Source organism: Setaria italica, chromosome VIII (genome assembly GCF_000263155.2).
Source record: "Setaria italica strain Yugu1 chromosome VIII, Setaria_italica_v2.0, whole genome shotgun sequence".
NCBI lineage: Eukaryota > Viridiplantae > Streptophyta > Magnoliopsida > Poales > Poaceae > Setaria > Setaria italica.
The window spans coordinates 4,671,492-4,692,439 of NC_028457.1; the positions used below are offsets into that span (position 1 = coordinate 4,671,492).

At 43.7% G+C, this 20,948-nt stretch overlaps 1 protein-coding gene and 2 long non-coding RNA genes across 4 annotated transcripts; 1 reads left to right on the top strand and 2 right to left on the bottom strand.

Moving 5' to 3' along the window:
* Positions 1–2,693: 2,693 nt before the first annotated feature.
* LOC101775357 (transcription factor GTE10) lies at positions 2,694–10,310 on the bottom strand. 2 transcript variants are annotated; one of them, XM_004978776.3, is made up of 10 exons: positions 9,974–10,310; positions 6,360–7,123; positions 6,219–6,267; positions 6,004–6,107; positions 5,845–5,899; positions 5,709–5,768; positions 5,437–5,558; positions 5,272–5,338; positions 3,805–3,926; positions 2,694–3,713 (listed from the first exon to the last, which is right to left on the bottom strand). In XM_004978776.3, exons 2-10 carry the CDS (start codon positions 7,053–7,055, stop codon positions 3,237–3,239), a joined length of 1,752 nt encoding a protein of 583 aa, XP_004978833.1. In that variant the 5' UTR covers positions 7,056–7,123; positions 9,974–10,310; the 3' UTR covers positions 2,694–3,236. The 2 variants fall into 2 exon arrangements, with proteins under 2 accessions (XP_004978833.1, XP_014661180.1); XM_014805694.2 differs by having other exon boundaries at positions 6,360–7,159.
* A 2,395-nt stretch (positions 10,311–12,705) lies between these two features.
* LOC111258270 lies at positions 12,706–15,452 on the bottom strand. Its single transcript, XR_002678931.1, has 4 exons — positions 15,225–15,452; positions 15,052–15,125; positions 13,177–14,037; positions 12,706–13,026 (listed from the first exon to the last, which is right to left on the bottom strand). It is a non-coding gene; the product is annotated as an uncharacterized LOC111258270 (long non-coding RNA).
* Positions 15,453–16,874: 1,422 nt separating this feature from the next.
* On the top strand, positions 16,875–19,580 carry LOC101775762. The gene is made up of 4 exons (XR_215635.2): positions 16,875–17,049; positions 18,918–19,078; positions 19,201–19,271; positions 19,347–19,580. It is a non-coding gene; the product is annotated as an uncharacterized LOC101775762 (long non-coding RNA).
* Positions 19,581–20,948: the final 1,368 nt, after the last annotated feature.

The following is a 20,948-nucleotide window of genomic DNA, read 5'->3' on the forward strand; positions in this document are numbered from 1 at the left end:
TCGTGAAAGTTTTTTCTTCAGCGACATAGACTAGATTTTAATGTATGGCTGAAATAAAGACAACAGCTCAGTGTGTTTGGTGAAATCAAATATATATAAAAGTCTAGTGTATTTTGTTATCTGTGGCTTATTTGAAAGAACAAAGTAAATCATGACGCATAGTGTCTCGGTGCATGATTTAATCGCACAGACTGCCATGTCATCTTTTGAATGGAATGAAACTCTCACTCTCAGTGCACACTTTCATTGCATAGATTCATAAAAAGCCTACATCATTTAATTTTTTGCATGAAATTAATGATCTTATGTGTCATGTGATGAATTATAACATCCACAATGCAAGTTTCATTAGGTTTCTGGGACTTGGTAACTGTGCTAGGTGAGTTTCATGGGAATGAAGCTCCCCTCTCCTCTCTTCATAATTAGGCTGCCAAATCAGCAAAACTGCTTATGTGGTATATGATTTAATATCCACGAAACCCTTCATGACACTCGATTGAGACTGCAAAGACTAGATTTTAATGCATGGCTGAAATAAAGACAACAGCTTAATTAGTGTATGTTTGGGGAAATCAAATGTAGATAAAGTGCAGTGTATTTTGTTAATTATCTTAATTAAGTAAACGAGCTAAATACCTCACTGGCTTATTTGAAAAAGACAAAGTAAGTCATCACCAACATTATTGTTAGCAAATTATATACATAATCTGGTTTATAAATTTTATTAACAGATTATATACATAAATTTTACATAAAGGTCAAGTATACCTCAAGACGTCTCATTCATACCAAAAATATATACGCTCTTGCAAAATTGGATGCTACCCTCTATTTGGAAAAGCCAAACTTAATAAGTTTTGACCGACGACTAGTCAAAGTATGCGTACATTGTTTGTAAGTTGTATGAACAGATTTGCATATTGTAAAAGAAACTAACGTATATGCTTTTGAGGATTTGTTTCATACCAAAGAAAAAACGTCTTAAGAAAGTAGGTGGGCGGTACAAGTAGCTAGCGAGGAGCAAATGCAGCTTGCTTACGCTAACCCATTAGCCATGCATGTACTTCCTACATGCCAACCATACTTCAAAAATCTTTATCCAAAGTCCATCCCAAGATTCCAAACCACATTCAGCTTTAGACGATCTTCCAATTAAAGCGTCGAGAGCACCCGAAAGAGAAGGCCATGCATGCTCTCTGCTTTGAGCTAGCCTTTGAAACCCCAAAGGCAGGGGGGAATCTCGAGCCTGCCCTCTGCCAACCGGCCGATTTGCCCAGTACTATAGCCCTTTGGCTCCAATCCCTCACAGCATGCATGCACCCAAAGTCTCGAGACACATGCATGCCTTTGTTGACTCCATCGGCCTGGACCTGACGACTCGTCGACTCAGTACGTCAAAACCTTGTCACCCTCTCCCTAGGTTGCTCCGTCACGATTTCTTTCTTTGGCTCTGTCGACCATCCGGCCAAGGATCTTCTCTCCAGGGGCTGTCTTGCGGCCAGTTTTGTGATGACTTTGAACTTCACAACGTTCATCTCCTATGCATTGTAAAAACTTTTTTTTCCTAGCCAGAACACGCAGAATATCATTTTACTGTTGTTAGGGACATTAATTCAACCAGATAAAAGAGATGTCACCGTTGTTCCTGTGTACAGAAAGGAAGATGCGACACTGTTGGCGTTGCTTGTTTGCTAAAGTAGCGTGTCGTGTTGGTAGTGTAGAGAGCGATCGAGAGCGCGGAGTTCTGAGCCCATCAGGTAGTGTGCATGGTAGTGCCAGGGCCCAGGGGTTAGACACCTCGCCTGGCGAAGAAACAACAAGGCATAGGCATCGTGCGTGCAATGCATATTGCACGCAGCAGGTGGCTGCGACTGGGTACAATCAAAGGTACACGGTGTACCACGTTGAGCACGCAGCGTGTCGTAGCTGTTCAGTCTGCACTCTCTCTATCTTCTCTCTCTGCTGCAAATGTAGTAAATTTTCCGCAGGAGAGAGAGAGAGGGAGAGAGAGAGGAATAAAATATATGTAACGCATGGCTCTCTATATTTCTTTCTGTTTCTTTCATCACTAGTGAGAGAGACTCGAGACGGAATGAATTCACCAATCGACCCGGGGGCTGGGGCGAATGAATGCGAACCACCTGGGCCTGCAGCACCCGCACTGCAGCGTGCACGGGCATGTAAATGCCACTGTGCTCCCAAACCAAAACTGACGGGGATCTTCAAGTGGTCACGTGTGCCCGTTCAGTCATTGCCGCCATGGCCCTCCCTGGGTGCCCCTATGCCCCCGCTGCCAAGATTACGGGCCAGTTTGGTGCTGCTGGCCTCTGGCTCCCTCTAGCATAGCATTATTCATCTACTGTTCACCACCGAAGCTCCTTTTCTCTCTCATCTTCCTTCCCCCTCACAAAACAAGGTGGCTACTGTTCATTGAATCTCCTTTCCTCTCCCATCTTCCTTCCCCTCACAAAACAAGGTGGCGGGGAGCCGGAGCCGGCCGGCACCCCACCAAACGGGCCCTACATGTCCTGCAGCAGCTGGCCGACTCCATATTATTGTTGCTGTCATACTCCATCGATCGGCATGGGCTCTGCAACCTGCACACCGCGTTGTGATGGGCGATGAATAATGCACGCGCGCATGGAGGTGCTGACCAATGGCAACAAAAAATTTCAGCAGCTGCCTGCGAAATGCTCAGATCACAACCATCTTATTGAAGCTTTGGAACCAAGACGCGGTTCCACAATCCACATCCTAAGGCGTGCACTGACCACCACATCTGAGAACAAGCGATTGGCTCGGGCGCCGCAACAACAAACATCGATCCAGCTGCTTCACCATCAGTTGCTACAATATATACTGGCACTCCACTACTCTAATTTTTTTCTCATCTTTTTTTATACATGTTATCCAGCCGACGGGCTCACCCTAAAAATCTAAATAGACATCTAATAACACATCCAACATACAGAGAAATTACCGTACTCTTGGCCCAACTGAGGAGACCGCGAAGCACAAAATCCGCAGCAAAAGCCTGAACACTATTCACTACACTCCACAGTTCGGCTCAAGACATGTTCTCCACATGGTTCGTCGTAAGACGCAGCCAGAGAGGAACTAGTGTTTCTTCATCACTCTGCTTATGAGGTCGTCTAATCTAACACAACCCAGAGCAAGGATGTCCGCCTCGCGGCCTGAATAAATTATGCGGGAAGGGAGTGGGAGCTTTGCTACCATCAGCAGCTGATCTCTCCTTCCTCCGTGTCGACATCCATCAGGGGCGACACGCTGTCCACCATCTCGTGCTCTACCACTTCATCGGAATCTTTCTTTATGTCGACAACCGCCAGAGGTGATAAGCTGTCCTCCATCTCATGCCCCGCCTCTTCCTGGAAATCATCCTTCGTGCCGATGACCGTCGAGGGTGATAAGCTGTCATCCATCCCGCGTCCTACCTCTTCCTCGGAATCCTTCTTCACGTCAATGTCCATCGAGGGTGATACGCTGTCCTCGATTTCCTGTTCTACCTCATCCTCGAAATCTTGCTTCATGAACAGGCCAAGCCTCTCCAGCGGGCTCCCTAGCCCCGGTGGCAAGTCCCCATCCACAAATTCCACGATTAATTTGCCAGGGGGATTGGACTGGCACGTTTTGCTGAAGTTCTCCAGCTCCTTTAGGAAGTCACTGTTGTCAATGTCAACGGTCTTCTTCATCTACACAAAAGGAGAAGAGATTTAACAGCCATCACAGGTGTAACATCAAGCATATAAACTTGCTGGTCAGAAAATGGCAAGTGGGTGGTACCATGCGTAGTGCCAGGCGTGCTGCCTCCCTTTCCTGCTCTCTCTTCATCCTAATTTCTTCCTCAAGCTTTCGTTGTGCAGCAGCTTCAGCAGCCTTCACCTGGGCCTCAATCCTTGCTTTCTCTTTAATATAGAAACAAAGGGCAAGAAAAATAAGGTTAGCATCCACAGGAAAGGCATAGCTCATTTCAATAAGATACAAAAAGAACAACTTAAGAACATGCCACGCAAACAGCATCTCAAAACCATATAAACACAAAATCTCCACCGCCAACAACTAATTGCTAACAAAGCCTGTACAGATTTACATTCCCAACAAAAACGTGACAGAAAGAACAAAAAAAAAGGAAATACTCCCCTAATTAACCCCACCCACCTTCCTAATCTTTAACTAACCTCATTAACTACTGATTCTATTCTTAATTAATAGAAACAGAATCTTAGCGATTGTCCCAGTATTCCTCGACCTCAAGATGCCTATGATCTAGCAAACATATGGATGTACATCATGTTTGAAGAGACTAAATTCAATGTCATCAGTACAAACTGGTGGACAGATGAAGAATTACAAGCAGAAGTCATTTTTCTCAAATTACAAAAAGAATGGCCCAGAGATTTCTAAGTTGATTAACAACTACCTTAGAAGTGGGAAAAATTAGGCATAAATTAATTTCAGTACAGTTTACAACATGCAACCAGTATAAGCCCCTAGCAAATTAACTTGACCACAAACAACAAAGCCATTTCCCAAGTTAGGGTGCAACCAAACAAGAATGAAAAAAGAGCACAGTGACTGCAAAAGGAGGTATTTATAGCAATAGTAATAATAGTAAAAGGCAGGTCATGTTTCGAGCATGTGGACCATTGATCTCCACGCGCTCGTATCTGAAGTTCTAATTAGCTCATATACGGTGTGGCCTGTACAAGTTTGGCTGCATACCAGACATTAGTTATTGGTTACAGACTAAGCTTACTGTCACCAGTAGGGCACTATCCAGAAGAGAAAAAACCAGGCAAAAAATCCCTTTTAAATTCAGAGTTTGGAAAACTTTTACTCTATGTAATTAAGGGTCTTTATTTTGCATCCAATGGCTTAATGTCAGAATGCGCTATTCAAAACCACAATCTATAGAATATAAATAAACACCCAGGCCAAAATAGCATGCCGCATGTCATCTTAACCACTTAATACATATCGGTGTGACCGTGCACTAAAACACTGGACACTGCTAGCACTTCTCCAGGAATGTTTTCAGAAGCCAGGGCTTCTCAAAGTGAAGTGTCAATAACGCGTCAGTGTTTTACGGTTGTAAATTTATTCACTAATACGAAACTATCCCCTCACAGGATCCTGGAAGGGACCAATCTTGGTGAGAGATCTAAACGTATATTAGATATACTTCTACTCACAGGATTCTTAGAGGTACGCAAAACATATCCAGCTCACATAGCCATCAGATACTCTTACCTTCTTGCTGCCTTTTTTCCAGCCTCTCTTTTTCCAGTTGCAATTTCACAGGGTCTATATTCTTCCCCTGGGATATCAAAACAGCACATCAGCAAGAGCTCATAACTGCAAGGGCATAGCTCAATAGCAAACGACTAAGTTCAGCACGCGTTTTCGAAACATTACATGATCCAGAAGTGCCTTCTGTTGAGCCTTCACAATAGTCCCCGCAAAACGACTCCTGAGCATTGCTGCACGAAGGGCTCTGCTTGGTGACAAAGGTTCATCATGTAAATAACTTTCCTCTCCTGAAATTTACATCAGAGTATGAAGTACATTAGCTATGATTCACATGGACAAAATCAAGATTACTCTAAGCTCCTAAGTGTTAAATTTTCATTGTTTCTAATAAAAGGACTTAAACAATCAGCAGATGGATTGAGTACGAGAAAAAATACCTTGCCCAGAGGAAGCACAGGGCGATGTTGAAGTGTCATTGCAAGACCGTGATTCATTTCCTAAAATGGAAATATATTAGCAAAACAAAAGCAAAAAACACTGGGATAACATTGTGTGGAAAACACATCAACATACCAACTAAACCAGAGCTGTGCTCAGTTGCTTGTATCCTTGATATTTTAGCATTCTCCTAAAGATAGAAGATATGTCTTTAGGTGGGAAGTTGGAAACTTGTTTACACTGTGAGGCAGACAATGAGTCAAAAAGAATGAGAGAAGGGAACTCATGCCCAACCTTAGTGGAAGGGAGAGAACGATTTAAAGATGCCTCTCTGTAGCCAGTTGGGAGAGAGTGATTCAAGGATCCCTCTTTGCTACCAGGTGCTTGAACAGGTATATCTGAACGAAAAGAAAAATGGCAAAGCATTAATAATCAAAGCAGTGAGTCGCAATTGATCCCTGGAATAAAAACTTGTGACACTTAATGTAAAGAAGTTATGCCATTGATACCTTTGGAAGAGGTCTGCTCAGAGCTGCGCACAGAAAATTTAATTTTCACCTGTACAGATAGTAGATAGAAGTACTTTTAAAATCCATTAGACCACCAGAGAAATAAATCATTAAGCAGAAAAGAGGATATGGTGATCTCACTTTGGAAGATATTGCATCTGTCAGTGTCTTCTTTGCAAGTGAATCTGAGCAAGCTACTGGCCCTCTTGCCGAGCACGCAGTCGTCCCTCTAGCAACCGTAGACTTTGAATCCATGGCAGCTCGAGACTTTGAATCCATGGAAGCTCGAATCTTTACAACCTTCATTGTCTGCTGTTCCTGTACCGGGTTTCGGCCTCCAAGTTTCCTTTCCACTGATTCCCATTCTGAATCAAATATTCCGTTCAATTCTTTAGCTATTGAATGGACATCATTTCCTGGAGGATTGTACTTCATGGCATTTGAAAATGTTAGCCTCACATCTGCTGCAAACTCATCTGTGCTCACGTATTGCTTATTTGTGAGTTTCTTCTTAACAGTACCCAAATCCATGGGGTGGCGGATAACATCAAAGTAATCAGGAATCCCATATAGCACTGGGTCAACCGGTTTATTGAAAAGCCAACCACTCTTGTGCTCCATGAGCTTCCTTAAGATATTTCCACACAGCCTAGTCTTGCTAGTTTTCATACTTTTGACCTTGATCTTATAAGATGATTGGTGTTCGCATGTAGAAATTGATGTCACACCAGATTTTTGGGACAATTTGCTTCCCTCAACCTCAGAATCTGTACCAGAATCTCCTGATTCACTGCTTATATAAACTGCCCTCCTCTTTTTACAGGCTTGCGTCATCATTGTGTTTGGTTAATAGCTTTCTTGTCTGACTTGGGAGCACCGACTCCAGAATTATAAATAGTGAAGCCCTGTCCAAGAAGACGTCAGCAGCTTCTCAGTCAAACCTGGGGTTAAGAGTAATCATTTAAAAGCAAGTTGTTTAACACACCCAAACAAAAACGTATGCGCATAGCCAACAGCGGAACAGCAATGAGTTTAAATGAGTTATTTATTTATCTTTAATAAATTTGTGAAAACAGTAATGAGATTTTCTGACATTAAAAAATGCATGATCATAGATTAATGTTCAGAAATTTGAAAGCATGGGCAAACTCACATCTAGAATGAAAAAGAGCAAACATAGATTGATGGACATGCTGGATGAATGTCCTATGCACTCTACCCAAACTAATAACAAACATGAAACGATGCTTTCCTAAAAGGACATTATGTGTTGCAGGATACTACAACACGTATTAAGGATACTATTCATATCAATAGCATGCTTTATATGTCCAAACTAACTTTTTAAGAGCAATAAATCGATATGATCCAAGCAGATCACAGCTCATAGCAACTCTCACAACCTACAGTTTCCTTTCTAGATCTTCTGTTCCAAAGTACAAATTAAGTTTACTGCAGAGTTCCACACAGGCCACGAAAATCAGGTACAAAAGCTGAAAGCTAAAAGATAAAACACAAGGAATGTCCATAGCACATAAGATCAACTAATTCATGATACAGAGTCACAATTTTCAAAACCAACACATGTTCCTAATTTAGTGGCAAAGAGGTCATTCCAGTGTCACATAACCACCACATTAACTTTATAACTTTGTAAAGGTTCAATATATTAGCTGAACTAGTGTCACTCTATGGATACTTATTTTTAAATCGTGTCACTATCAGTACTTAATCTTAATTATTTAAAGTAAACTGTGAAGCTTCCAGCCAGTACTCATAATTATCAATGCACTTTTGACTCCAGCAACATAAATAAGAAACATGAATGCATTTGTTTTCAATACCTATATCTATGTTGAATAGGCGGGCCATTGTCTTTAAAGAATATTCCTAACCCTTTGATTACTTACCTCTACTGGCTCATATTTATTTTGAGTACGACATGGCTTGTATTCATCTTTGAGTCTATGTTCATTTTGAATCATGCCCAGCCGCCAGCATTTAACACCTAGATACCCACTTAATAGCTCTCTGCCCCTCTCACAGTTTTATGTACACAAATGTTTGCTACCCCCAATCAACTGTAGGGGGTGTTTGGTTCCTTAGCCCATCACTGTGTTGCCTTGCCGAGAGAGGACACAGCACGAGGCAAGGTCACCTCGGGGACTGTGCTGGCAAGTTTTTGCCTTTCTTCCGTGAGAGAGCCAAATTGGCCCTCCTGGGCTGGCAAGCTCCTCGATGCCTGTGCTGTCTAGGCGAGGCCAGGCCAGGCCAGGCCAGGAAAGCTCACCCAGGAACCAAACCAGCCCGTAAACTGAGTCACCCGGTACCCCAACATAAAAACTGAATAACTGAAAACTATTATGCGTAAAATCGTATTTGCATGGTAGCAGTGCCAATGATGAACATAACTAGGGATTTGCTAAAGTATATATCCCATATCCTTTGTTCAGTTCAAGGATTTCATCTTGAGCAAAGTCCTCATGCAACAAACACATGAAACATGGCCAGATATAGCATGATAGCCAGCGCAGATGTCATGCGTCAATGGCCTCTGACAAATCTCTAACCATCAAGTGTTCTCTTTTATCAAGAAATGGAAATTTCATGAGCTATGCTTTTTTAGAAAAGAAGATATGCCAGTAGAACGCTAGGAACAAGTTCTCAGAAAGTTCCAAATATATTTGAAACAGCACAATTATCTATTTACTAAAGTAAATAACCAGTGTCCTTTCTCTAATTGAAAAAGGTAAAAAAAAACAGAATAGCACATAATGAACCGGTAAAAAGAAAATTGAAGGTGCAAATTTTCAGTGTAAAAAAAAATCAAACATACAGAGATTCCTCAATAGCAACTCCCAAATCTCCTTAATAGTAATGGTATCACCTCCAACTGTTAATAATAATCATATTTCCATTTCGAGGGCTCATTACTGCTGCAATATACCATTACTATAATTATCACAATTGGCTACCATTTCATTCGAACATACGTCACCAAAGAAATACCTGTGAATGAAACAGGACACCCAGGGGCTTTTTTGGACAATTGTAAACGGAATCTTGTTGGCACATAGAACATTCAGTTTAATTTTTTATCGACTCCTAAAAATTTCAACACCACCAATCCAAACACTCCCATCATGCTGCTCACAATGGTGGCAACCAGCAGCGGAAACAACAAAAATTATCTCTCGTTTTGTCTTTTGCGCACACCAATGATTGCGAACCAGGTCAAGTACCCACATAGAAACTATCTCAAAGAACTAAACAGCAAAGCAGGGGGTGCCGGTGTGATGCACGTCAACATACCACTGAAGGTCTAAAGCACACCACAGGAACTGCAGGATCAGGCACCCAACCCATCAAACAAACCCTAGAATCCCCAACTACTAACCCTAGCAACAAACCATGATTCTATGGAGGTCGAGGTTCCGCAAGGGTTGGTTCAGAATTTGGTTTGGTGGGGATCAGGTCCAATCCTTTCGGATTGGCAAGGAAATGAAATCCATTTCCCTGCAAATCTGAAAGGAACCGATCCATTCCGTGACGTCACAAATGAGCCCTAACCTATCTCGACGAGGCCCGGATGTAGCGTGCCAATTCCCCCAATCAGCCCACCCGAATCGACGGAACAACCCATTCTCAACGTCGGAAACCCTAGCTATGAGGATCAGGGGGGCGTGACAGAAACGAAATCCTAATCCGGCAGCTCGCGAAGGGGAAGGAGAGGAGCAGAGACCAAACACACCAACCTGAGGGACGCGTGGCGCTCGCCGGCGCGGATGGTAGCGGGGGCCGCCGGACCAGGCCCCTCCCCCTCCCCCTCCCCTCCCAGATCCTCCGCCTCGGGGGCGGAGGGCGGATCGAGGTGGACGGCCTCGCCCCACGGCGCGGAGGGAGCCGGGAAGGGAGGGGCGCGTGCTCGCCCTCCGACGACCCTTCTTCTTCGCCGGCGGGAGGGAGGGGGGAGAGGGATTAGGGTTGCGGCCACGGGCTCGGGCTCGGCCTATCGGCGGCGGGGGGGGACGAAAGGAACGTGACGAAGCCTTCTTCCTTCGGCTCGGTGGGTTCGGACTCGGAGTCTCGGACTCGGATGGGAACGGGGAGAAAGAAAGGTGGGTGGGTGTGAGCTCAACTGCCTCGTGCAAGTAAGATTTAGTTGGGCCATTCATTCTCTCTCGTCTGGGAGAGTGGTTGGGCCTAAAGGAACAGATTGCACGCAAAGCGCAGCCCACGCAGGCCCATAAGTTCTAATTTGATGGACCGTGCGTGCACTGCGCTGCTAAACTCGTTTCAGAATTTTCTTTCATCCAACGATTACAAAGTTATGAGTAAATGAAAAGCCTTTAATTGGTCTTTGATTTTGCACAAGTTTAAAAGGCTCGCTCGTTCCTTCATGAGCATAGCAATTTAGCAATAGGGTAAGATTAAAAATGAATTCTCCTAGGTGCAGAATTTCGAGCAGAAACATGCATAGAATCGCCGTTACACTAGGTGCAGCAATCCTATCGAAAACCTAAGGAGAGTGAGAGGGTGTTTGGATACGAGGTGCTAAACTTTAGCAGGATCATATCGGATGTTCGGATGCTAATTAGGAGGACTAAATATGAGCTATTAGATTTGTCTCGCGAATTAGACTCCATCTGTGCAATTAGTTTTGTAATTAGACTATGTTTAATACTCCTAATTAGTATCAAACATCTGATGTGATAGGTGCTAAAGTTTAGCAGGTGTTATCCAAACACCGCCTGAGCTAACTTGGTGCCTCAGGCCATTTGTCGCTATCTCACTTGCACCTCACGTTTATCGTCGAAAACTATTCTTTGCAATATCCATTTTTTTGCTACATTAGTTTGCTCTGCAGTTTATGGTTTGCTGTACATGTTTAGCACTACTAGCAGGGAAGAGATTTAAAAGTTCAAGATCAAAGTCAAATTACTCATCATCAAAGAATGAACCTCCGGGTGACTTAGAATATCTAAAAAGGAGTTTGTGCTGCAACCTAGTACTCTGCATCCCCCCCCCCCCCCCCAAAAAAAAAAAAAACTGTGTCTTGTTCTTTGGCCTGTTATTGAAAAAAAACGGAGAACTTACAGTCAATAATGCAACTCAATAAGATTAAATTGGTTTAAGCATCACTGTATTTACCTTGACCTCTGAAATTTGAGCACGCACTGCCAGAGAGTGATATTTCTGATAAATTACTGTTTCCAGAGAAAATCATTGACTAATTGCGTGTCCCCTGTACTGATAAAAGCTTCTCAAGTATTATAATCTGAACTCTGGACTCCTCTTGAATGCATATGCAATTATGCATAGATGGGAAACTTGGCAAATAAGTTGAAATGCATTCTGTCACCCTTGAATGAATGGTTCTATAGTGGATGAACACATGTTGCAAGTGGTGAAAATGCAGGGAAAAAATTAGACACTGTTATTAGATCAAGTATATGATATGCATGATCTGGTCATTCATAGTTGCAATGTGCTTAAGGGATCCTTGCCATTTACTGTACGTGCAACCATATCCGTACCATGCATGCAGCTGACAGAAACACTTCTTTTTTTTAGCTATAGCCAACTGAAGCTGCGATGGTTAATTTTAGCCCAAACATATACATAAATGGAGTAGACTATTGTATGACTTTGTTGTTGTTAGTGAATCATGTTTTTCAACCTTCAATTCTATTGCAAGAAAATTAGTTCCGTTATGTTTATGTGGTCTAGGTGTACATCATCTATGATGTCTGCACTTTCACCAAAGGCCTCAAGGTTGATGTTTTCCCATCTATTCTGTTACAATAGCAAATTAAGTATGACAGAGGAGCCAAGTGACACACACACACACACACACACAGAGAGAGAGAGAGAGAGAGAGAGAGAGAGAGACTAACATATGGCACGTCCGGTCGTGTCTGTGTGACATACACAGATACCCCGCCATATAACAGAGAGCCTAAGGCCTAAAGGCTAAAGCAAAAAACTAAACCAAATTTCTTTTGCAAAATCATCAACCCAGCAACTCATCGATCAATGTATGGAAGAACAGGTTTGCGGTAAAAAAAAATGGCAAATCCAGGTGGAGAGAAATGATCGAAGCAAACACAATTAGGCCTCGTTTGGTAGAACTTCGGCTTCTTATAAAACGGCTTCAGCTTCGGCTTCTTCGGTGGAGTGGCTTTTTTAGTGAAGTTGAAGCCGTTTTGCAAAATGTTTGGTTAAACGGCTTCTCAATGGCAATATATGTAATTTTATGATCACTTAATGCTTGAAGAGAGAGGAGAAGCCGGTGAAGCTACTTTTTTCGGCTTCTCCTCTTTAGTGTAAGCCGTTTTGCGGCTTCTCCCCGGCTTTGGTGGTGAAGCCGTTTTGAAATTGACCATTTGGTAGGGCTTCACCAAAAATCGGTGGAGAAGCACTTTGAGAAGCCCTACCAAACGGGGCCTTAATCTACCTGAGAAGTTAATATCCCAACATGGCAACAACATAGAAGCTGATATGGCAGCATCACAATACATATGCCTTCCACAATCCCTTAAGATGGTTCAAAACAGGTTCTAGAAAAAAAAAAGATAGTTGGAGACTAGTGCAACATTACACGGTAATATTCCAGATTAGGTAGTAAGGTTAAAGAAGATCGCCTGGTTGCTGATGATGGCCTTACTGATGGCTGATGGTCCTTAGTCCTTACGATGCAGTTCCATCATTGCTGCTCCCATCGGACTTACCTGTGGTTGATTGCAGCAGGTTCTCAGCAGACGATGATGATGATGACGACCCTTTCAAGTGAGGCTCCTTGTTGTCCCTGCGCATTTGCATAGCAAGGAGAGCAGACCAACATCATGTATATGCGGATACAAATTTATATTTGAGGTTTATGAAAAATACGCATATAAATTTGTTGGGCAATTAAACAAGACACGCCAATTTTGATCACATCAGCATCAGTACATACCTCATCTTCCCCAGGATCTCCTTGTATGAGCCGTAGACGCAGAGTGAATAGTCTTATAGCCAAAAAACCCACTCAAGCCTAGAATGATCCACACGTTAATCGCCGCCGCCGCCGCCGCGTAACCCAAGGGTGACAAGGGACAGCACGAACACCATCGCAACGAAACCAAAGTAGGAGTAGACGAGGGCCAGGCCACCATGCCCCCATGAGCGCGCCCCGCAGCAACGCGGCCACAAAGGAAATCCCACAAGGTAAGGATACCAGGGAACAGCACGAGGATGCTCAGCAGGAGCTCACTCGTGGCGTACTCATCGGCGTGGCGCACCACCCACGCCACGCGAACGGCAGCTCCCATGGTGATCAAGCCGCAGCAGAGCCCGGCAGCGATCCGAAGGCCGCGCAGCCTGTCGGCTTGCTGCTTGGTGGCCGGCATGGGGATGTCGTACCTCTCGGTTGCCTCGTGCAGGTGGCGCTCGGCGAGCGCGTAGCCGAGGAAGCCGGCGGCGACGTGGGTGTTGAGGTGCACGGTGAGCATCCCGACCTTGGGGCTCAGGGTTAGGTGCGCGATGACGGCCAGCAGTACCCCGTGGGAGAGGTAGAGGAACACCATGTGATCGAGTGCGCGTAGTCACCTTGAGGAAGCTGACCCATGGAAGGCAGAGCAAGGAAAACAGCAAGGAGAGCTGCCACACCGGCGCGACGGGAAGCGGCTGGCCACGGTAGCGCCACACCGTGGCTACAGTGAACAGCACGACCAGCAGGGACAGAAAGATGAGGGCGTTCTGCTTGGTCCCCACCGGGTCCCGGGGCACGCGGTGCCTCCGCGGCTGCGGGGGCTTCTGGATGCAGTCAGGGGCGAAGCTGCGTTAGGATTAGGGGTGCAAGTGCACCCACAACAAAAATACAAAATAGTGATTAAGGTTAATTTTTCACCACATATGCATCCATAGCATTTTAACTTTATGTACCCATAAGGCAAGCGTACCCCCCTCTAATTTGCTCTAGCTTCGCTACTGGAGTGGTATATGCTGGATGTAGTGGTATACAGGACTCGCTGGTGCCAAGTCTTTTTTTTCTTTTATATTACCTTTCATAAAAATACTGTATATACCTTTTCATAAAAAATAAAAGAAATGTGTGTATGCTCGATGATTGTACTTGGTTCGATCTAATTGGCTTCTGTCATCTCTCCATTGCAGATACAAGTGACAGTTCAATGTGCAGTGCATGCATGTAGACGTATAGAGTGCATGCATCGAAACTTATAACGGAGGGAGTACTCATGATGCATCTTCTTGTGTATCTAAAAGCAACTTCTGCTCAGTCAGGTGCTTTTCATCACATTCACTAGACAATTTTAAACTAATGCTGCAGAACTTAACTTTCATTTTAAACTTTATGTGTCCATGTGTAAATATAAATTAGACAATAACCCCACAAAATCCCAACAGATGGATAAAGGGGCGACTCAATCAATTTGCTGTCCCGCACCTACTCAATCAAATAATTTTGTACCTAAGGCCAGTTTCAATGGAGGTTTCGTAGAGTTTCATGTGCATTAAATTCTATGCTAGCAATTTTGATGACGTGGCAGAATCTTTAAGATGAGAGAGGAGAGGGAGTTTTAAAGTTTCATCCCCATAACACTCAGTTGACTTGATTACCTAGTTTCCAATCTTAGTAACTGTACAATGAAACTATGCACTGAGATTGGCCTAATGAGGCACATACCTCAATCTTGAGACAACGTATGAATTCACTATGAATTCACTGTGATGAATTTGCTCTTCCAAAAAAAAAGTATAGAACCAACCAACTGCAGTATATGCAACACATCGAATCCAATTGATGGATAGTGGACAGGAGCAGATATACCTTTCTTTCGACCTCCCACAACACGCCGTTATCAATCTCCTTGTATGGGAACGAATCCAAGAGGAGCTGGCCGCCTACAAGAAAAACACCAGCACACAAATCAAATCCACGCGTAGATCCTTCACTAAACAACAACGGACGGGCTGGGGGTGAGCCATGGTTGGGAAACTTACCAGCGGTGGCAGCCAATCTTGCAGCTAGCGGCTAGGGTTCTAGGTCGCTAGCTAGGGTTCTGGGTTAAGAGAGGGAGAATAGAGACGAACTGAGGAGGGGATCGAAGTTGCAGAGGTTGGGAGGACGTGGGAGATGGAGGGACCGGGCTAGGGAACCCTAGTCGCTATGGCGTCTAGGGAGGGAGGAGGTGAGGGCTCAGGTTAGGGAGGAGAGTTAGGAGGGAGATGGCGAACAAATGGAATTAGTTTCCGTTATTCTAGCCACGAATCGGACCCAGGCCAACATTCTAGGCCATGGAAAGTTACGTAATGTCCCTTTCCGATTCATGGCGCAACCAAACAAGACGGCTCAGGAAAATTATTCCAATTGGACCCATTTCAAACTAAACAAGTAAACATTACTGTAATTGGAGATTCCTTTTAGCCTGATGTTAATCCTCATGAAACGTGCTAAGAAAAAAAATAATTCTAGAAGTCCGAAACATCCAACCATTAATATCTATCAGTTCATCGTAACCATTGGATTTATTATATTTTCTAAAAAAACTAGCAAATCCCTGCATGGAGTCTTGGAGATGGCTGGCACATGCTCGGAGATGGCAGCCCCCCTATGCAGATCGCCCCTCGCCAGAGCCGCTTGCCCCTCCCTCGCCTGCGTCCCCACCGGCTGCTCACTCGCTCACCCATGGCCGTGCAACATGCAGCATTGCAGCTCGCTCGACCCTACGGTGTCGCAGCCTGTGGGACACTCCTTGACCTCGACCCTATGGTGTCGCGGCCTGTGGAACACTCCTTGACCGCTGGCTTGCTTGCGGGCGGTACCATGGTACGCCCACGAGAGGAGCAAGCTGTTGCACCTCCAGACGACGGTGGTGGTTGGCAACGCTGGGACGTCATATATAGTCAGAGGCGAAGCAGACGGGGAGGCGCGACGTCTAGGTCCTCCTTCATCTCCTCCGGGTTGACGAGCAGCGCAGCTGCGTGGTGACAAGTGGCGGCTTGGCCATGGTCAGTGCTCGAACAGGGGGCAGGTTTGGTTCGGCGCGACGCAATTGCGGGGTAGGGCAGGCCGGTGGGAAGACTGGCGGTGGCCTTTCTCGGCATGCTGGCCCAATCATTCTCTCTCTCGGCTGGGGAAAGAAAGGAGATTGAGAGGGGCACTGACAGGTGAACCCCACTCGGGAGGGGTAAAATGGTCTTTTCCAACCACACTTAAGATCTTATGGACGAAACTATGGATGGAATGGCGCTGAGGATAAATCTAAATTTTAATGGCACTGAAGGAATTTCGAAAAAAATTATGGTGGTAAGGAACTCATGTAAATTTGTGTGGGAACGAGGGAATTAACTCAATTAAATTAGAAGTTCAGTTAAACATATATCAAACTTTCTATACGGAGGTGTGGTCAGAAGTTAAAAAAAACTACGATCGATCGAATGGACAGCCTTGTGCTTCACTGCTTAAAATCTTTAATCTTTACCTTTACAGTATCGATCGATGCTGCTGTCACTAGCTAGCTAGAGCCTGCAAGCAAAGAACTATTCTTTTTTTTTTTGTTTCTTTGTGAAAGCAAAGAATCATTCTGATGACCTCATGGACACAAAAGAAAATTCGTAGTACTAGTATACTGGGTGCACATTTGCCCGAAACCAAAGTTCATCTCCGTGAACTAGCCGGCCCCTTTGCTACATTCTCTCTGAGCCATCTCTACTCGGTCTCTGTTCGTCCTGTTGAGATCGTCATTATCGTAATTGGTTCCATCTACTTGGCTAGCTTCTGGTCGTCGTCATATCGTATTGCTACTGCCTATTCAACATAATTGAGGTACGCGACGACTTTATAAATAACCCCAATTCCATTTTGAGATACTAGTCCATGTTTGTAATGTAGCATGCATGAAACGCACCCGGATGATATTATGATTTCCTCCTCCGTGCATATGCTTGTGATTGCCCTAAGGTTGGATAGCAGTAAGGTGTTTTTCAAGAGAAATTTTGCTCTGATGTTACATCGAGCAAGGAGAGCATACTTTCCTCGAATTGAACAATGGCTAGCTGACCTCTACTAGTTGCTTTCCTCCTCCCTTTGCTTGTACATAATTCTCTCATGTAAACACTTTTTGCTTTAATATATATATATATATATATATATATATATATATAATTAGTAGGGGAAACCCTCCTGTTTCATAAAAAAAAGTTCACAATACCGGAATTTGTATGAGCTAAGGTCATGCACGTGCACGACAGCTTGTCCATCACCAGTATCATCCCTTCATCATCTTCGCTTGATTCACCTATGCTTGGTTGTTCAGGGGGGAATCAGCTAGAGTGGTGTCGAGTGGAGCGGTGCCCCAGGTTGGATTGCGTCTTCCATATTCAGAAAGGACATACACGGCGTACCATGGAGATATTTAAGAGATTAAGGACATTCTGGGCGTCACATCTCCCCCAAGGCGAGTTGCATCTGGAACACGATTGACGTACAGCCGCAGGTCGGGAATCATTATTGCGCAGCATTTGCAAACCTGAAGTTGCTGCACCTGCACTGCTGCCCCAGGCTGAAAAGCGCCGCCCCGAAATCTGAGGGGACCTGGGCGAGTCTGGAGACCCTTGAGATAATGTGTGGTGTGGTGAGCTCACAACTGTCCTGCCTGGCAACCAAAGACATCCGTACTATCCCAACCTCAAGCACGTCCACCTACACGAGCTCCCCAAGTTGCATGGCATTTGCACTATACTGGAACATTCGGCACGCGATGCGCGCCCTACCGTTTGAACAATCAAAAAGACAAACTACATGCATGGTATAGGATTGGGCATGGTGCATCAGCCAACACTCTAAATATTAATTTCTTTACAAATATGAATTCGCTATTCATCAAATTAAATCTGAATATATGTATCTCTGAATTCGTTCTCTATCTCTGATCTCATTTCATTTTCTGCAATCAAACACACAAGCACAATAATCATCACCAGGGGATCCCAGTAGTAGTTTTCTTCCTGTCACAACTTCAGTGCATGAACATTATCAAAGGCATGTGCTAACTCCAGCTGCTTGTTTTGGGACACCAGCTGATTTGATCGGTGTTCCTTGTGGATTTGAAATCAGGACTCTTTTCTAGGATTGGTTTGCCTGGGAATCTGTGATCCACCATGGTAGATGAGCAGTCTGGCTTGTCATTCAGAATCACATGATACAGTTTTCTCATAATTATAATAAAAATAAAATAATATATATCTTAGTGTAATTGTTCCAAAGCTGTTGCAAATCTAAATTTGTCCTCTGTCGTGTCCATGCGCTTGGATATTCCAAAGCTTTTGGGAGAAAAAATGAAATGCCGCTTATAAAGCATCAATGTGTCATTTGTTCAGTATGTATACTTAGTGGGGTTCATTTCTTTTTAATGTTAATTTCTTTTTAATTTCTTCAGTATTAAACATTCAATATGTTGCATGAAAGGTGTGAGGTTAATTGACCCATACCTATTCATGGAGCTTGGCCTTTAATATCAGCCTTCTGAGAGTTAACCGTCTTCATTCTCCCTCTAAAAGAGTAGAACTGTCCTTTTCAGCAATATGAAAACTGAGATTTCAATCCCGAAACTGATAATCTGTTCCTTCCTTAGAGAATATCAACAAATTGGAAATTGATAAAAAAATGCGTAAATATCTTACTTCAATGCGCAGAGAAGGGCTGGTTGCGGTTTTGCCTGTTGGACTTGTAAGATTGAAGAATGTAGGAATGTTGACTGCATGAACACAGCTTCCCTCCATATGGGAGTGGCGCCGCGCAGCTTATCAATTCAAGACATTAGCTGTCCTCCATGTCAAGATATCTACGATGCGAGGTATGACATTATCAATGAACACTCAGTTTTGTTAATAAAATTAACAATATATTTAACCATTAATTCTTTAAATTCATGTATCCCCTTAACAGTTTTTAATTCAGTTTTCCCTTGCCTGTTAGGTGGAGTGACTACTACAAATTATAGTCAAATTATTTTTTCTCCATATGTTCTGATGCGTACGAGTTGAAAGGTAACATCTTTTTGTGCTCAATAACTTCGTTTCACTGAAGTTATATAGTTTTGATCTCTCATTTTTGTGCTGCAGACCTATGCAAGCGGATACGTGCTGAACGGAAACAAATTACAAAGACGGCACATGCCCTTACATTAGCTATCATCAACAAGTAGTAATGCTAGGATGCTCAGCAACTCAGTGTTGTGTTTCCAAGTTTGGATGTTCACAACATACTGAATCATATTTTTCGAGGATTTTCCTTATATGAACTTTTTAGACAGTGACCGAGGAAATTATAAATATAATACTTTATTAATTAACTGATAATTGAGTCATGTAAACTTTATTTATCCTTAAATTTCTTAATTTGGTGATCTTCTGTACCTGATGATCTCAGAAAGAAGATTTGTTGCAACTCAACACAAGTGCCAAAGATGATCGTTACCTCAATTACAAACAAGGAATGGAATCCATAAAGAACTCTGTTAGGAAGCTCGACTGAATAACAAACGGGAACCGTTTGTCAAGTTTGTTTGTTTTATACATATATAAAAGCCCCAAGTTCAATTCTCTGTGAAAACACATGCAACTATGCATAGATACTCAGACCGTTAAGTGGAGCGTTCGTGTGAATCGGTATTAATATGTAAACATCAAATGGTATGCAGGTTCCGACGCACAAGGATGCTGCGGTGTTTCATTTGCTACAAAGAAATGCATCATAGTCGTAGCACAAGTAGGAGAACAAAGTGCTCATCTACTGATCAAACACTTTGGACTCCCGCGTAAAATAAATCTCAATAGCAGGCTTAGGGAAAACCTCAATGTAAAAAAAATTAATATGAAGATAATTGTAATAATTATCTTTGCTTCTCGCTGCTCAGTGTCACTTGAATATAAAATGAGGCTCCATATTTAGAAAATATAGGTAATGGAAATGTATTTTGATTTGATTATAGAACGCACCATGATTGGGTGCTTGCTATCCTGATCAACGGAACAGTAATATAAGAAAGTGCAGGGAGAAAATTTGATAAGTTGCATCATAATTGGAAGGAGGATTACTTGAGGGAATAAAACAAGACTGTTTTGAGAAGATGAAGCGGCGACCGTCGGAGAACCTGACGAAGGAAAGAGAAAAGTCGGCAGGAAATACCTTGAGAAGGAAAGAGATAGCGGTTGGAGTTTATGCGTGAAGAAAAAGAAGAGCAAGAGAGAAGCAAGCAAGCAATACCTTGAGATTTTGTGGCATGTTAAAAGAAAGGAAAGATTAAAAAATCAACTCCTTGCATGCATGCGCGAGATTTTATGGGCATGTTAAAAGAAAGGTTGCATGCATGCGCCAGATTGGGCCCTAACTTTGGAGCGGCCGTGCGCAGTCGCTCCATTTGCAAGGCCTGGGGAGGAAATTGGAAAAAGAATTGTACTCGGTCTGTATCGTGGGTTCCTTCCCTTCCTTTTTCTATCAGCCGCCATAACAAACTCGCCACCGCCATCGCACATGCACACGCCCGAAACAAACCCGTCGCTTGCCCCGCGCTGCCGTTGCTCGCCCTGCGCCTTCGCTGACCTCCTCGCTGGATAATTGTTGACCATCAGTAAGGACGCACGCAATCCATTGTATCCTTCTCCTGAAGCTTTCTCATCGCCTACTCCTGATCTCGTTACTAGACCGACGCCGATCTGTTGTGA

Excerpts from the sequence above, each read along its gene's own strand:
- LOC101775357 (XM_004978776.3), bottom strand. The coding sequence starts at position 7,055 with ATGATGACGCAAGCCTGTAAAAAGAGGAGGGCAGTTTATATAAGCAGT. Across the intron at positions 6,268-6,359 it reads CAGATGCAATATCTTCCAAA|GTGAAAATTAAATTTTCTGT; the intron begins GTGAGATCACCA and ends CTATCTGTACAG. Across the intron at positions 5,339-5,436 it reads AGAAGGCACTTCTGGATCAT|GGGAAGAATATAGACCCTGT; the intron begins GTAATGTTTCGA and ends TTGATATCCCAG.